The following is a 12,599-nucleotide window of genomic DNA, read 5'->3' on the forward strand; positions in this document are numbered from 1 at the left end:
TATCACTTTAAAAAGTTATTTTTTAAGTAATAATAAAGAAAGCTGTTAACAAAACAAAGCTCAACTCCAAATGTGCAATATAACTCTTCTTAATATTTATTCTTTTAGACTCAGGGGAAACGCTGATTTTTTTTACAGCACGATTTGCATATCTCAACACATCCTGTGTACAACCACAAAACCATAACAGTATATGTTTTGTTTTTACACTGAGTGAAAAACAAGACAATTTTACAAGCATATTTCTTTACACTCAGCATACAGATAAATCTATACATATTCTCTCTCTTTTTAAACGTAATCTTTAGGCAAAATATACCGACAAACCATCAACAAAACATGCAACATCCAAAACATAAAGTTTTAGACAACTATTGAAGTTGAGTAGATTTTTTTTTCCCCCTTTGTGTTGTTTCAGCAGTTTACGGGACGTAGTTGCACACATAGTCATTGGTTGACAGCACAGGTTTTGATTACACAGTCAACTCCCCTTTTACAGCTATAGACATGAACTGCTGTACAATTATATGTCTTTTGTGATTTTTTTTTCAACACTCACATGCTCAGACTTTGGACAATATAAACATTCAATCTTTGTAGAAAATAAACACTTTATGTACACATGTCAAACAACTTGAGTCACATTCACACCCCTCAGAACAACAACAAATGAATGGATTCACGATTACAGGCAACAGCTGATCTAAACAAACAGTATTTAGCTTGGGTGAAGTCTAATGAAACACAGGGGTTGAACAGTCAAGGCTGAGCATTGAGATAATATGTCTAATTTACTGTACTGTGTACACAAACTTTTTTAAGTACACTGAGAGCATGATGCAGTTTAGAGTGATATTCATCCCCCCCCCACATTGTGCATTACGTTTAGGAACCCCAGTGTGTCTGCATGTTTTTTCTTTTTCCACATAGATACAAAATGCACACCACAATATTTCCTGCCATCACATACACCATGACTCAGTTCATTTCAGTGCATAAACACAAAACACGTAATCCCGCATGTCATGATGGAACAAATGAGACAACGCAATAATAAAGTGCACAAGATCCATGTAGATGTTAACAGCCGTTAACGTCAATATATATTAAAATCAGTAAAAAAATCAGAGTATTTCATATTTTCTTTCATCGATGTACAAATTAAAGTTATTTTCTTACAGTTATTTTGAGAACATATGTTCACAGTTAAAACATTTTAATTCCAAAAACACAAATGCATTCAAACGTATATGTTGCATAGAATTACTTCAAATGAAACAATGGATCTGGAATGTAAAAAAGAAATATAACTGTTAAGAATTTAAACATAAATCACGGTTGGCACAACAAAATAATTGTCAGCATTGAAAAATTAACCTTGTTTTCTTCCTCACTATACTCTCTTTTTTGTTTGCTTGTTTGTTTTACTTTGTAATTATTATAGACGATAAGTGACATCTTGCTCTATGTTTGTAGTCTCCAGTGATATATTATAAATAGTTGCATTGGCTTTGTGATGTGCCTAAACACACTAACAGTAGTTCTGAGGGTCAATTTTTCATTCTGTACAGGTAAAGGTGACAAAACATTGTAAGACGAATACAGAGAAATACATGGGTTACCTACTCACACCTTAGTACTGAGACTAGGCCCCATGCTTTCATTTGATCCTATACATCACTGTACGCCAGTGGGCCTGAGTGTTTTGGTTGCAGGCAGTGAAAGAGGCTGGTTCAATGTGTTGTAATGGGAGTCACTGACACAAAATAGTTAAGTGTTTTACAGTACAGCCAGACACACAAAAGAACCTTGACGTTTGAATGGTAAAGCATTTTTTTTTTCTTCCTTTTGAAATAATTTTCAGGGAAAACTCAGACCAGAGGGACTTACTAACACAGAGACAGCAGGGCTGTCATAATGAAGTAATGACAGTTGCAGATCTACAGAGGATTTTGACACATATTGTATGAATTACATGTCTGACGATGGACTACACAGAAGGAAATATTAGCAAAATCTGAGCCACTATAACAATCTTAAAGCAAAATGTTGTACACTTGAGACGGATGTGTGAAACTCACCTTCCACAGTTGTAACATTCAACACAGCAGATGCTGTTCATTGTTAATTTAAATTTTAATTCTAATCTTTCCTAACAATATCATGCTAGTAAAATAGTAATCAGCCACTAGAGGTTGTCATTGACCTTGGATTTTATTTTTATTCTGTCACAGCCCTGTTCGATATAGTGGTGCATTAGTGTGATCAGAGAACCAAGGGAGCTACTGACCATGATTATTAACATCCTTGAGCTCACATAGGTCCACATTCACATAATAGTTATTGTGACTGCCTACACCATAGATTACTGGATTGTCAGTGCGCCACTCACAGCCTCAATCTAACAAGTCTGTGTATCTGTACCATATTATATATATTTGTATATATAATCTAGTGACAAGAGAACAACTCTTATACTGTATATTATATTTAGATATATTCTGCATCTGATATCTGTGTATACTATATAAACGTCACACTGTACAATGTGATTCTCTGATATGCTCTTATATTTGCATGTGGGATATCTACAATCAGAAGTGCTGTACATTTAATCCTCATCCCACAGCAAAGGTCAACTGTCTGACTCAGACCTACATAAGCTCTTTATTGTTTTTTTTTTTTCCTTTTTCAATGAAACTGAAAGAATATTGTACAAAAAATGTATGCATTTCTTCATCAGTTAATATTCCAAGACCACTTAAATCCACACACATCACGATCGTAGCACAACCACGTCTCTCATATGAAGGAAATAAAATGAATTCCATGATTCTGTTTTTCATCTTTCCCTTTGTTAGATATGTTTGTTCAGTAGTGCAGAATCACATCTCGGCGTCTCATGTGGATTATGGAAATAGAACTGTGGTAAGAAAGACGTCACTGCCCTCAAAGCCATATTGCTGCTGAGTGTCTATCAGTGCCAGCTTTTTATGTTTGCATGTTAAATCCAAAACCAGCAGAGACTTGAAATGGGAAGAGGTGGAAATGTGCTGGCAGTGTTGGACTGATATAATTGCAATGTTAGTAGCACATAATAAACCTTTATTTTATGATTTATAAACCGAAGCAACAAATTAAAGGAATCTTTTTTCTTTGCTCTTATTCTCATTCTCTTATTCATTTTTTTTGTCACATCTCTGAACTATGCACTTTGCATTTAGTGTTGGCTGATCTGCTGCATCTGGATCTTTTTGGTGTGGTGTTCAGGGGTTGGTCTGAGTGGAACTGACGAACAGCTTGTGCCAGCTGACCACTCTCTTCCTCATGTCCACCTTGTCAAGCCAGATGTAGGCTTCACCTATCAAGGTTTTCTTCATGAACTTCCCTCCATTAGACACCAAGAAAAGCTGGGAATGCATGAGAAAGACAAAAAGAATTTGTCTGTTAGTTATCTATATGTGCTTTGCCAGCTCAAAAAGTGCATGTTATTCAGTATGATTATTCATAGTTGCAAGCAGGTTGTTACAAGTATATCTATAAGTCTAAAAATTAATGCATTTTATAGACCTAGAAATTTTAGAGCCCATATTAGCTATTTACAGCAGAAGAAACAGCTTTTAACCACGTTGTGAGTACCAGAGGAAACTCTGCAACTTCCCTATGTTTGGAACACTACAAACACGGCCTGATGGCCGCACCTGCAGCCACACACCTCTGCAGTTGGGCTGTGTTATATATTGAAGTGCTGATTGGGCCATACCAAGTGCAGCTCTTGCCACCCATAGGTGTGCATAAGTGACTTGTTTAGCCTTCTGCTGGGTATTTTTGATTTGAAGTAATTATTAAACTAAGTGTTGCTTTGTTTGTTTGGTGTTAGATAATTTGTTAGGATTTGTGTTCCCCTTATGTATCAACTTGGCCTGATCAGCCAGTATTTAAGTCCCCTTTGGTTCTTGCTGTTAGCTCAGTTTTGTTTGCTGAGTAGTTAATCTGGAGATATGTCAAGTTGCTGTTTTTGGATTGAGTTTTGTTCTATTCATTTGACTTCTTTTAAAGGCCCTGTATTATTAGTTCATTTTGTATTTTGGTTTTTGTTTTTTTTACAATTTTGGGGGGTAAATACACCCACTTTTTTCTAAATACTCACTGTGTCCTCGTGCTTAACCAGCCTAGTCTCTCACACATCGCAACAAAAAAAGGTGGGAAGAGTGTAAACTAGATTATTTTTAAACAACACTCTCATATTATGGGATATAATGACTCCTTGTCAACACGCATAACAAATATTAGGGAAATCTATTTATGTTTTGTGTGTCTGAAAGAAAAAAAACCCAACAGAATATTGCCAAGTATATTGGATTTTTAAATCACCAAATATTGGTATCAGTCATAAATAGCCTTTATTGTCCAGACTCTAACACAATCATGATTTACTAAGTTTTATTCACTCATCGTATTTGACAATTAGCAGGGGTCTGAAAGTTATTTAGGTGCCTGTTGTACACTACCTGTATGGAGTGTCCAGTTGGGTTTAGGGGGAATCTGAAGGTCTCATTGAAAGAAGGCTCTCTATCATGTCGACAAATTCTCGTCTTCTTCTTAATGATCCTCTTCTGGGTGGCCACATTCACCACATACAACTTCACATACAGATCTGGATGCAAGTTGGATAAATAATAATATGAATTCATAAAAAGAGGACTATTGAGATTAAAAAATCAAAATGCATGTACATCAGTACTGATTGGTTCCACACCTGGCAGGTGGTCTGGGCTTTTGAACTTGTAAGTGATGTTTCTGCACTGAAGGATCTCCAAGACCAGTTGGTCCCCTTCTGTTTTCACCTCCTTCTTGAGAGCAACCTTGATCTCCCCCATTACTTGTGTTTTACCAGCTAACACGAAACAGAAAGAGCAAAATCAAAATCACATCAGGGAATATATCGCCAAAGTTTCACGTGTATCTCACCAGTTCTACATGTCCTGAAATAATTAAGAATTTTACAAGACAAGCTGATTTAAACTTGGTAAATTAGTTGTCAGGCACCATGGAAATGACCTCCCGACCTTCATCATTGTAACAGCTGCCAGGCTATACCCTAAAATGACCCTCTGCTCTTTGTAACAAATTGAAACTAGAGAGGGAAGGGAGGCATCGTGACACCTGAGCTACATGAAATGTAGATATAACAGCAGTTGTGGGACAGCATGGCAACCACTTCTCTCAAGTAAGTTATTATTCGGGTTAATATTGTTCATTGACAATAAGCACTTAGCTGACAATTTGACCTCGCAACTTAATAATGACATTAGCAACACCATTTAGAGGCAGTTAATTAGGTGGCTTGGTTACAAAGAAATTGAAAAAAAAAAAAATACAACAAAACCATCATTGCACAAAACACTCAACAGGGGGAGCCCTCTGACCAAGAAAGCAAACATTTGAAAACGTGACATTTCTAGAGCTTGCCTTCATTTTCTGCAGTCTCAAGTTGGTTTTTGTCTGTGCCATTAGGAATAGTCTTACCGCTGTAAGAAAAAACAAAAAAAACAAAAACAAATGAATTTATGAACACTGTTTTATACATTTAAAAGAGTATAACATGACATATACATTAACAACCGTTAATGCATAATATGCTTGTATGGAGCTACAAACAGTCTTACATCCGTGGCACTTGAAAAATGGCACTGTCCACTCCTGTGCCTGCTCCATCTTCACTATCCAGACCTCCATAAGCGTCTCCAACCAGGCTCGGGGCAGATAGTACCACTGACCCTGAAACATCACTCAGCCGGTGTCCTGGTCCTGTGGGTGGCAATACTGAGTGTGATACTGAGGAAATCAATCACTCAGTTTTTTCCTTCAAAATAAATGACTTGCATAAAAAACAAACAAACAGAGAATGTTAAACGACCCAGCTTTTACCACACATGCATGGATGCCCAAGACATGTGCTGTATGTAACAAAACACACACCCAGCTATCACTCATTGACAGAGGCACTCTCCATCACACATAACTTTGACAACTTTGACTAAGCATCACATAACAGGGCATCACTGTAAATGTCAGCATCTCCTTGCATTTACGTAACAGTGCTGTGTAAAATCTCTGTAATACAAAGCAAATCCCTACATTAGAACTAAATGAAGGTCACTAAATTTAATGAAAAAAAATAAGATTAATTCACTGTAGGACATGGCATGGCAGTTTGTTCATACAATTAAATATTCTTTCTTGGCTCTGGCTGGTTTCTGTTATGCTTTTGCAGTAAGAAAGAACTTGGGAAAATATGTGAAGATTACTGTTGAAACACATTCGGTGACTTTCGGTGTATTTTTGAAAGATGATGTGTGACCACAATGTGTTTGAAGCACAGTCTGTTACTGAAATGCAATAATTACTCATTCTGTTCCTAATGAAAACAAAATCATTCGGTAATAAAAGTGACACAAAATAAATATATAAATAATGAAATAATATATAAAATGAATATGTGCATTTCCAGACATTCATAGTGCTACATACAGAAAATAATTACAACAGAAATATCAATATTTACACATTCATTTATTTGGAAGGCTTAGTTTTAATTATTTAATTATAATTATTATTATTAGTAGTAGTTTTTTTAGTTGTTGATTAATATGATTTATTTATATATTTATAGAGTACATTTTTCCTATGTTGCCTCACCTTCCCTTGACATTTCTGCTTCCCTCATGGTTAGCTGACCGCTTTACACTCACTGGCTGGTGAGTGCAGCGTGAACCTCCTGTTGACTTTTGAAACCTCTTGGTGTTTCTGTGTTTCCAGGTTTGACTGGGTCATTTGTGCCCCCTTTGTTTTAGGTGGGAGGAATAGGGAAGGACTGTGCAGGGCGAGAAGACTGTGTGCCATACCTGTGTCTGCCTCTGTGTGTGCTTTTCTAGGGGTTGATTCTTGTGACACACACATGCACATACACAGCAATATTGCAGCTCCACAAAATATTCTGTGGCCAGGAAATAATAGCTAGGGAATCTACAGTTGCATGCGTATAAAAACCTCCAACAATGAGTTTACTTTCCTTTGTAAAGAAGTAGACCATTAGAGTTCATTTTGAGGATATCACATTGAGGATTATACACAGGTAATGGATGTTGTTTAAGTCATGTTAACACAGTAGAACATACAACATGTAAGGGATTGCCATCCTAGCTTGGTTTCTGTACTGGGGTTGGAGATCTCCACACCGGGGTTCTGTAGAAACCATATGCTTGGGATTGGCACATGCACACTCCATGTAGAAACAGAGGGGTCTGGATTTCTAATTTAGCTAATAATACTAATACTACAAGTTAAAATAATCCATTAATTATGTTTGTAGTTTCTTAAACTATTATCCCATTTAATTAACTATTTAAGATGCCCAAAGAGAAAACCAAAATATTAAACTGGTGAAAAATATCAGAAACAACACATAACAATTTAGTAAACTGAATGAGCCCCATCTCTAAAAATAAGATTTTAGAATTACATAGTGTATTAAATAGGATTTCACAGCAAGTTTATTTTTATTTGTGTACTTATTTTATCTTTTTATCTTTTTAAAATCCTTTATCTGCCTTGCTTTTTGCTTAACAGTTATATTAATGAGCTAGATCACTGTGACTTTGTGCTGGCAGAAAAGCAAGATGAGATGAGCAGAAGGCAAGGTAAACTGTTAAGGAGATGAATGCAGAGCAATTCAAGGCTTTATCAAACAATCTCTACAAAGCTTGCATGCAAGGGGAAAAGGTGCATTTCGAAGGTGGTTTATCAGGGGTAGGGGAAGGATTTACTTGGTTGCAGGCAGGATTGTTGCACGGCAGCTTCAGCAGCAGCAATTGCTATTCCAGCATCCTCAAGGTGGGCCTGAGTGACACTGCTCTTGCTTTGGCTTCGGGAAGGGCCATGGGAACGTAGTTGGCCGTCGGAGGAAGACTTAGAACTGCCTGGGCTACTGTGTGACTTTTCCAAAGGCATCATTTGCATGTCTAAAGGAATATTAAATGAATGGTTACAAGTGCCAAAGAGAAAACTGCAAAATACAGTGGCTTGCAAAAGTATTCGGTTCAAGGGGGCCGAATACTTTTGCAAGACACTGTAAATAAACCAACCCCTCTCAGGTGCAAATAATATTTCACAGTCATCTGATTGTTCCATGCAGTACTGATATGTATGTATTTACAGTGTTCAAGGTATGGTTATGAATACCTGCCAAGAATATTAATATTATTTATTGCTTAAAACTACTTATATGGAATTAATTGATATTTAGCAATCATTAACTGTAAGAATGAGGTGATTCTTTACCTTTAGCTGGATCGGGAAAGATTCCATGGCTTCTGCTCTTGATTACAGAGTTTTTAGGTGAATCATGACTCCCATCTCCCTGCCCTGGTGCTAGACTCTGACCCATTCCATACCCCTGTCCAGAACCTGAAATGTGGCCCTGGCCCTGGCCATGTCCCTGACTTGACCCAGACCCTGACGGACCTTGGGCAGCATGGTGGGCTCTGCTGTGTTCAATGCTTTCACTCTGCTCTTTCAAAGGCAGCCAGCGAGGAGTGTTGTCCAGCTGGGTGGTATTTGACAAGTCAATCAGTACCTGAGTGACAATAAGAGAAAATAAAAGAGAGAAAGAGTGAGACAGTACAAAATAAATAGGAATTTAATATATATAGTTATAGAAGCCAAGTTTAAATTTGGTGTTTGTCTGACCTGAGAGTTAAGTTAAGAAACGCAGGTCCACCAATAAAACAATAAAAATAAACCAACATAAAATAAAATAAAATAAAATAGTAAAAACCACTTTAATGAGGTAAATTGGTAAAAAAGAAAAAGAAAAAGTGAGCTAAATTTCACATTGTCAGATGGCAGACTCGGCTTCACAAGTCACTTACTTCTCCAAGGAAGTCATTGGAGGAGGACCTGTCATAGTCCCACACTGTCACCTCCAGCGTTTTTTTCTTCAGCTTCAAAGAAAGAAAAAATAAGTAAAGAGAGGGTCACAGATTATGGTGAGGCGTTGAGGCGATCGTGCGAGGGAACAAAATGTGTGAGGTGTGAGCTTGTTTGTCTGTGCGAATGTGGGTGGATGAAGGACAAAAGAAACGAGCTCGTGTACACTGAATGAGTCGTGCCTAAATGAGTGCAGCCATGAATGCTAATGAGGGGGGTAATTTAATCAGCAAGGAAATCACGAGTTGTTAAATGCATGTGTGCAAATACGTGGACATGTATAGAAACACTCGGAAGCATGTTGGAGGACATAACATATACAGATATACTTATATAAGTATGCACTGCAGATTTTTTTTTAAGGCTGCGATAAGACGATGGTGGTGTCTGTCACAAACAACACAAGCAAACACAGATGGCTAAGAATAAACACAAGCAACCATATATACCTCTAGCAGTCACAGATGAGCACACATGGGCATGATTACCTAACACTCTTCTATTACTCTTTTTGCTAAAAAGGCATGCAGTTAAAGTGTCTGTGTTGACACTGTTAGAGCAAGAATGTCGGTTGTTAACTTGAGGTTTGCTAGTGCTGATAAGAGGCTGCATAGAGGATACTGAAAACAGCCCGAGGGAGAGAGCATGAGGACGGAATTCTAAGTGTCGTATAAGACGCTGAGGCTTCCACATTGCCCAAAGTGGATCACAACAAATACAGTAACTACACAAGAGTGACTGTGGGAAGATGTTTGTGTGCATGTGCGTTTTAGTGTGGGACAGGAAGAGAGGGTCTGCACAGTACCTGCTCTAGATGAATGTTCTTGTAGATGACAGTCTGATTCCATTCTGGGTTCATGGTCTTCTGGGCATACTTGGTCCTTCTCTTGTTATCAGCACTGATAATTCATGACATTCAGAATGATTGGTTGTTAATAATACATTATTAAAAATCTCTCCACTGCTTGATCCCATAGCAACATTCACAAAACTGCAATGCTCAGTAAATGGGCTGAATAGATGCTGCTTGGAAAATGGTCAATATCCTTATTTGGAGGCACCAGAGAGATCGCAAACAAACTGAAATATTTTTGTTAATTGTCTGCTCTGAGTAAGATGCTTTTAAAAAATTTTTTTCAAATGAGTACAGAGATAGAAGCTGAGGAGAGTTCAAAGTCAGAGGCATGGAGAGAAAATGTAATGGCAGAAGTGCTCTTAAACACTGTGAAATAGAGCAGATAATTGGACGAACAACAAAGGCCACAATAAAAGGATGGAAAACCACTTTGGATGGGTAAATTACACAAATAAAAACATAACACCAACTAAAAACAAAGATCAGCACCACACTACCTTGCATTCTGGACAACCATGACTTGGCTGAGGGAGTCCAGAAGAGGAAGAGGAGGGCATATATCACAAACAAGAAAAGCAAAAACACAAAATAACAGTCAGAGAAGCTCAAAGAGCTCAAAGAAAAGGCAGTAAAGGATAGAGAGCTGAGGCAATCAATATTCTCTTGAGGGTAAATCACTGTTTTTGTGCCTACACAGTAGATATGACTCAAGACCAAAAAGCCTCACAGTGATTACTAGCTCACAGGTGAATGAGAAATTCACTACTCTGACCTTTTGTTGAGACACTGCAGCTGTGAACTCTTTTGCTAATGTCAGACAGATGCATTTCAAATATATTCTTGCAATAAAGCAGCAGTACAAAGGTGCTCTCAACGAGCTTACGTTTTTAACCTATACAGCGTGTAGGTTGAGGGAGAGAGCGCATAATCTAATAAACAGGCCTGATGGAGGCATTATCTAAGAGCAGATATTGTTACAAGGGAGATAATGGCTGCATCGATCCTCTCTCTTGCTATTCACAAGCTCTTAGGAAGACAGTGGAGTCGACACCGATAAGAAGGAGTCTCACCTAGGGACAAAACCAAAGCACTCACTTTAGCCAAAAGTAGAAAGAGTAAGAACATGAGGTTGACCATGTGGACTCTCTGTTGCCAGCTAATTTGATACATTATAATGCAGCAATTTGGAAAAAGGCCGCCTCTTACAGCTTTATGTAAAGTCTAACACAACTCACTTTATTTATTTATAGACTAAAGCAAATCGAATCAAATTAATGCAGAAATGACTGCCTCATATCATCATGTCCTGTACCATTCTCTCACACAAACTTAAGACGTTAGTCAGTGGGATACAACAAAGTCAGTACAAAGTCAGGAAAAAAAAATCAGGGAGAGAGAAAACAAAACAGACACAAAGGCAGAAAAGCAGACACAGAACACATATTAGTTAGCACTAAAATGCTAAAAGCTCACCCTCTCCCAGGTAAAAGGTAGACCTTCACAAAAGGGTCAGAGTAGCCATCATTATCCCTTGGGGCCAGGTTTCTAGCTTGCAGGACGTGGACAATAAGATTTCCTAGATTTCTGTCATAGTTGATCTGGAGCTGTTTGAAACAGAGTGTAGAGGAGGCTCTATGAGAGAAACTACAGGAGTCCATCTTTATGTTGTTGGGGGTAAATAGTGATATTTTCTTAATGTTTGTTTGCATGTGTGTGTGTTTTAACCTGAATTTCTCCTGTGATGGGATGAGGCATCTTCATCATCTCTGTTTGCTAAAAAAAATAGAACAAAAACAGAGAGGTCAGGAGGTGGAGTGGTTCTAGATTGATAGTTTAATGATTTGGCAAACAAATTTGTCTGGCCCACAATAACAGACTTTAGCCATTAACCTGGGATTAAGTTGCAGTATATATTAATAGAGTACTGGTGAAAGAGGTGCCCTTGTAGAATAGATATTAACATTTTTCATTGAACGTATGCACGTTGTGGGGGACACTGACTATCTGATCGGTGTGTTAGAAAGGAAAGTCTGTCAGTGTAGTGTGACACCATTAGTTAGTTTAGTCAGACATCTCGTGTTCAAAATGAGTTCGTTATTGCAGCATCAGACTGCGAATTTGGGGTTTGATAGGTAATTATCCCCCTTGACCCTACATGCGGATGCTAGGATGGTCGAAGCAGCCAGCTGCTCTGTGCAGAGGGAGAGACAAGAAACCCAGACTCTTAAATAGAATGCCCAGATGAGAGGTTGTGTTTGGTATATGATTTAAGGAGAATGTTTCATTTGTCTGATGCAGTGCAGCTCGAGTTGCCTGGCTGAACTTGCCTGCGGTCTTCACTTCATTTATTTAAAGCAAACACATTTCACAGAAATGTCAACAAAAGACTAATTTGAATAAGAATGTGTGTGAGGTAAGCCACTAAAAAGAATTTTAATGGATGAAATCCATTACCTTGTGTCGCTGCTTCTTGCTTATTGCAGGGGATGCAGGCTGGCCAGGGCTTGGCACCCCACTGGAGGCAGCCGATCCAGTACCAGAGTGGAGGAGGGCAGAGCGCTCTAGTGCAGACAGGACCCCCAATCCCCCAGCTCCTACTCCAGCTATACCAGGTGCCTGCTGCTGGGACACCTTCTGCAATTCTGCAGCTAACTGCTTAGGATCCACACCGGGGGAACGCTGTCCACCTACAGAGACGAGTGTATATAGTGACTCACATTTTATTTATGTCAAACATGTACGCAGGCGCATG

At 38.3% G+C, this 12,599-nt stretch overlaps 1 protein-coding gene across 7 annotated transcripts in view; it reads right to left on the reverse strand.

The window, feature by feature from the left end:
* Nucleotides 1-73: 73 nt before the first annotated feature.
* pclob (piccolo presynaptic cytomatrix protein b) overlaps nucleotides 74-12,599 on the reverse strand; it is a 61,410-nt gene continuing 48,884 nt past the window's right edge. For 6 of the 7 annotated variants that reach the window (XM_042227486.1, XM_042227483.1, XM_042227485.1 and 3 more), the window contains 13 exons: nucleotides 12,302-12,534; nucleotides 11,573-11,620; nucleotides 11,321-11,451; nucleotides 10,345-10,371; nucleotides 9,797-9,890; nucleotides 8,934-9,005; nucleotides 8,344-8,638; nucleotides 7,830-8,024; nucleotides 5,670-5,811; nucleotides 5,473-5,531; nucleotides 4,760-4,897; nucleotides 4,512-4,657; nucleotides 74-3,410 (listed from right to left, as the gene is read on the reverse strand). In XM_042227486.1, the coding sequence (XP_042083420.1) occupies nucleotides 3,267-3,410; nucleotides 4,512-4,657; nucleotides 4,760-4,897; nucleotides 5,473-5,531; nucleotides 5,670-5,811; nucleotides 7,830-8,024; nucleotides 8,344-8,638; nucleotides 8,934-9,005; nucleotides 9,797-9,890; nucleotides 10,345-10,371; nucleotides 11,321-11,451; nucleotides 11,573-11,620; nucleotides 12,302-12,534 (1,724 nt within the window). In that variant the 3' untranslated portion in view covers nucleotides 74-3,266. The remainder of the gene's footprint in view (nucleotides 3,411-4,511; nucleotides 4,658-4,759; nucleotides 4,898-5,472; nucleotides 5,532-5,669; nucleotides 5,812-7,829; nucleotides 8,025-8,343; nucleotides 8,639-8,933; nucleotides 9,006-9,796; nucleotides 9,891-10,344; nucleotides 10,372-11,320; nucleotides 11,452-11,572; nucleotides 11,621-12,301; nucleotides 12,535-12,599) is intronic. The other variant, XM_042227482.1, reaches the window with a different exon arrangement.

This window comes from Haplochromis burtoni, unplaced genomic scaffold, assembly GCF_018398535.1.
Source record: "Haplochromis burtoni strain Fernald_Lab_line unplaced genomic scaffold, NCSU_Asbu1 Contig_264, whole genome shotgun sequence".
Classification (NCBI taxonomy): Eukaryota; Metazoa; Chordata; class Actinopteri; order Cichliformes; family Cichlidae; genus Haplochromis; species Haplochromis burtoni.